This window comes from Scomber japonicus, chromosome 17, assembly GCF_027409825.1.
Source record: "Scomber japonicus isolate fScoJap1 chromosome 17, fScoJap1.pri, whole genome shotgun sequence".
Taxonomy (NCBI): Eukaryota; Metazoa; Chordata; class Actinopteri; order Scombriformes; family Scombridae; genus Scomber; species Scomber japonicus.
In genome coordinates this window covers 1,561,526-1,566,525 of record NC_070594.1, presented here as the reverse complement: position 1 = coordinate 1,566,525, position 5,000 = coordinate 1,561,526, and the positions used below count along the sequence as shown (strand labels likewise).

Here is a 5,000-nt window from a genome sequence, read left to right as displayed (position 1 = left end):
TAAACTAACATTAAACTTATTAAACTAACATTTAACTAACATTTAACTCTATAAACTAACATTAAACTAACATTAAACTCAATAAACTAACATTAAACTAACATTAAACTCTATAAACTAACATTAAACTAACATTAAACTCAATAAACTAACATTAAACTAACATTAAACTCAATAAACTAACATTAAACTAACATTAAACTCATTAAACTAACATTAAACTAACATTAAACTCTTAATTAAAGTCACAGTTTAATGTTTAAAGCTTAATAACTGAAGGTCTGAAGCAAAGTTCATCAATACTAACTGTGATATATGTATTATTAAATATTTATTACATATTTATTATTTCTAGTTATTAATATTTATTATAGTTATTTAATGTCTGTTTGCTGTCACGCTGCTTCAGAGCTCATATTTGACTCCCAGCAGGAAGCGGTGACAGATTGAATGATTGGTAGAGATTCAGGTTGAATATCAGCAGCTCAGATCGAGGTGATAAACGCTGCGGTCGCCATGGTGATAAGCGCTGCGGTTGTCACGTTGGCTGATTTCTGATAAACTGCTGCAGGTCATCGTAAGGTCACACAAACCTGCTTCATTACATACAGTTATTAATAAAGAATTCATTTAAAACTTCATTTATACCAGAAAAGCAAAGTTTAGTGTTTCTGAGATGTTTGAAATCTTAAGAGTTTATTTAATATAAATAAATTAGGGCTGTCAAACGATTATTTTTTTTAATCGAGATTAATCACAGAGTTTCCATAGTTAATCGTGATTAATGGCGTTTTGAATGTCATGTTTAAAATCCTGTTATTTTCCATTTGAAGGCAGTTTTAAGCCCATAATGTAAAGCATTTCTTACCAGAGTGTCTTAACTGGGAATCAATCACGGCTCTGCTGCGACTCCCACACTCCAAAATGGTCCTTTGGTGGAGCTGAGGCTGGCTTGGCTGCACCTGGGTGTTTAGCGTGGAGGTGCTAACTCAAACTCCACGTACTCCGGTGGTAGTTAAACTCCGTTTGACACAGGTTGCATTTTACTTTTGACTTGTCAACTGAAGCGTCTGGAAGTGTTTTAAAGTTAAACAAGCCGTTCAAAAGTCCAGTAGCTCTCTTACTTTCCATCAGCGCGGTAGGTTTACTGCAGGAGGCCACTTCAAAGCATAGCGCTACAGCTAGAGGAGCCGTCTACGGGGGAGTAGAAGGGACAAAAAGGCTTGCTACATTAAAATGAGATTTTAAAAAATTAACGCGTTATGGATTGTATTAATCTAATCACAATTAATGCATTAACGCTGCCAGCCCTAAAATAAATATATATTTAATATAGTGTTTATTTGCTTAATATCTTTATATAACATTAATAAATATGTATGTATTTACTCTACATGAAATAATATATATCAAATAAACTCCATATTCATAATAATAATTTAATATATATTTATTTAATGTAGATTTTATTTAATATATTCTGTCAGAAGCTGTAATGTCTGAATGTTAAATGGTTGATTTTAATTTTAAATAAATGATAAATTATTTTAAATTTTGATGCACACGGACAAAAAAAAAGAAAAGAAATTTAAAATACTATAAAAGTTTTAATAACTTCCTGTTTGGTGTTTTAATGCCTTCCTCTTCCTCTGGCGCAGGAACCGTCTCAGAAACAGATCTCAGCCGCCAGGAAAACGTTCGACGTCCACGACAAGGTGAGCGACCGCGAGCTGTGACATCATCGGCTTCTGTCCAATCATAGCCGGGCTCGTTAACACATCCGTTTGTTTGTTTGTTTTTTCAGAATAAGAGCGGCTCGGTTTTAAAGGACGACCTGAAGTCTGTTTTCACTGATCTGTTCCCCAGTCTGAACAAGTGAGTCTTCAAAATAAAACCACTGTAATATGCATATCTGAACAAGTGAGCCTTCAAAATAAAACAACTGTAATATGCATATCTGAACAAGTGAGCCTTCAAAATAAAACGACTGTGATATAACTAATGAATGAACGAGCTGCTCTGATTGGCTCCTGCAGGAACATGTTGGAGAGATTCGTAGCTGACGAACTCAAAGCTGCCGATAAGAGCTTCAGTAAAAGTGAGTTTTAATAATGCTTTTATTTTGTAGGGGAGGGGTTGAACCTCTCAGCTGCTTTATTTCACACGTTAATAACGTTAATAATCTTCAGTGTGTGTTTGTGTTCACAGCTGTGGACTTTCAGCTGTTTCTGGGAATCTACAGACGACTCTTCACTCAGTGCAGAAGTGTGGTGAGACTCATTTAATCTCATTTAATCTCATTCAATCTCATTCAATCTCATTTAATCTCATTCAATCTCATTCAATCTCATTCAATCTCACAACAGCAACAACACCGATAGTGATAAAATAATCCACAGCTTCTTTCCAACAGCTGTGGATTATTTTCTCTACTCAACACACACACACACACACACACACACACACACACACACACACACACACACACACACACACACACACTTGCCTGCATTTGAGCAAATATATATAGAGTATCAATACTAGCTCGCCGCTAGCTCAGTTAACTGGCAAAACAGACAGACAGGAATTAGCCAATCACAAAAAAGTAGCTCAGTTTCTGCCCAGCAACAGGTTGCTAAGGCCCTACGGTTGCTAAGGGCAGCTAAGGCCCTACGGTTGCTAAGGGCAGCTAAGGCCGTACGGTTGCTAAGGGCAGCTAAGGCCCTACGGTTGCTACGGCGATGTGAGAATCTGCTAGGAAATTATCGAAATGCACCCAGAATTAGGTTTCTGACAAGGTCCCGAACAATTACAAACTGTGAGAAAACCGTAACTCCTGTCCAAAAACCGAAAACACCGTGAGAGACACAGAAGCCGGCAGATTCTGACAGTGTTTATTTTATTCACATATTCCTTAAAATGAGCGAGTAAACTCAGTGCGAAGACAGAGTGAGATTCTTTTGAAAAAAGAAGACGATTACATTAGAGTCAGTGGGGAGCGAGACAGGTATTGCCACCGGTCTCGGCCCCCCCGTTTAAATTTTGTGCAGACTCGCCTGTCAAAGTCACATTTTATGAATCCCAACACCTATGTCTACATTTTGACAAAAAATGATTTGTCTCCTTTTTACGGTTTGGCCGTGAGCTCGAGTTAAAAATAAAAATGAAGGTTATGAATTACTGCTTCTCACACTCAAGCTAACTGCCGCTTCCACTCTAACTTTGAAGAAAAAGTGATTTCCACTCCTCGTTTGACTGCTCATAGTTTGAAAAGTTTACATGTTATGTAAAACAGTTTGGTATTTTTCCAGAGAGGACAAGTTTTCCTCCGTTTTAAAGTTTTAATCGCGTTTCTACGTGCATGTATGAGAGAGCTAGGTGACTCAGAAAAAAGGTGAAATTTTGTGGGTTTTTCAAACAATTCCCATTCATTTCCAATGGAGAATTATTCCCGTTTTTTTGGGACTAACTTTGGGAAAAATTGGAATTTCAACACCAGAAGTCGTAGCACCTCTTTCCCGATCGAGCCACACGCCTTGATGTATATATTGTCGGGGTTTTCTCAAAGCTGAGGGATGAGTTAAGTGCCGAAATTTGGCGGAAGAAGAATAAAAAGTATGGAGAGGATTAGTAGACGCTTCAGAGGCACTAATGAGTAACTAGTATAATAACTAAAACACATGAAGTTGGTGTTGCTGCCATCAGTCGATATTCGTGTCAATGAGCTGCTGCTGTTTCTGTTCAGGTTGTTCAGGAGTCTGATGACGTCACTCCGAGTCGGACAGAGGAGCGAGTCGGCTCTCCTCCGGTCAGTAAGGTAACGCACCGCTCACCCGTCCATGCTGGAAACACGAGTTCAGCTTCCTCTCAGGAGACGCTCACATTTCTGCCTCCATCACAGAGTTCAGTCTGAAGCACAGAGTCACTGACAGAGTCACAGACAGAGTCACAGACAGTGTGATGTATGACATGATTTCATTTCTCTTTGAGTTCAAACTTAAAGAGAAATGAAACTTTTGAACTTCTAAAACTGATTATCAGGAAACGAGGCTAGGAAGATCAAATGTCTAATGACTCATTACTGTCAGCAGGGTTAAGGTTAATCAGGTACGCAGTAGAGTGATGTCACAGGCGGGAGGATGATGTTACAGGTGGGAGGATGATGTCACAGGTGGGTAGATGATGTCACAGGCAGTAGAGTGATGTCACAGGCGGGGAGGATGATGTCACAGGCGGGGAGGATGATGTCACAGGCGGGGAGGATGATGTCACAGGTGGGGAGGATGATGTCACAGGTGGGGAGGGGGATGTCACAGGTGGGTAGATGATGTCACAGGCGGGAGGGGGATGTCACAGGTAGGAGGGGGATGTCACAGGTGGGTAGATGATGTCACAGGTGGGTGGATGATGTCACAGGTGGGAGGGTGATGTCACAGGTGGGAGGGTGATGTCACAGGTGGGAGGGGGATGTCACAGGTGGGAGGATAATGTCACAGGTGGGTAGATGATGTCACAGGTGGGAGGATAATGTCACAGGTGGGTAGACGATGTCACAGGCAGTAGAGTGATGTCACAGGTGGGTAGATGATGTCACAGGTGGGAGGGGGATGTCACAGGTGGGAGGATGACGTCACAGGTGGGAGGATGACGTCACAGGTGGGAAGATGATGTCACAGGCAGTAGAGTGATGTCACAGGTGGGAGGGGGATGTCACAGGTGGGAGGGGGATGTCACAGGTGGGTAGATGATGTCACAGGCAGTAGAGTGATGTCACAGGTGGGAGGGGGATGTCACAGGTGGGAGGGGGATGTCACAGGTGGGTAGATGATGTCACAGATAGGAGGGTGATGTCACAGGCGGGAGGATAATGTCACAGGTGGGTAGATGACGTCACAGGCGGGAGGGTGACGTCACAGGCGGGAGGATGACGTCACAGGCGGGAGGATGATGTCACAGGTGGGAGGATGACGTCACAGGCGGGAGGATGACGTCAGTGTCTC

General features: G+C 41.5%; 1 protein-coding gene across 1 annotated transcript in view; it reads left to right on the top strand.

Annotated features, from left to right (window-relative positions):
- Positions 1 to 5,000, top strand: part of cep43 (centrosomal protein 43) — a 47,417-nt gene that overhangs the window by 30,750 nt on the left and 11,667 nt on the right. Inside the window, exons 7-11 of the mRNA XM_053337310.1 lie at positions 1,659 to 1,715; positions 1,805 to 1,875; positions 2,037 to 2,098; positions 2,209 to 2,270; positions 3,746 to 3,817. Coding sequence (XP_053193285.1) covers positions 1,659 to 1,715; positions 1,805 to 1,875; positions 2,037 to 2,098; positions 2,209 to 2,270; positions 3,746 to 3,817 — 324 coding nt within the window. The remainder of the gene's footprint in view (positions 1 to 1,658; positions 1,716 to 1,804; positions 1,876 to 2,036; positions 2,099 to 2,208; positions 2,271 to 3,745; positions 3,818 to 5,000) is intronic.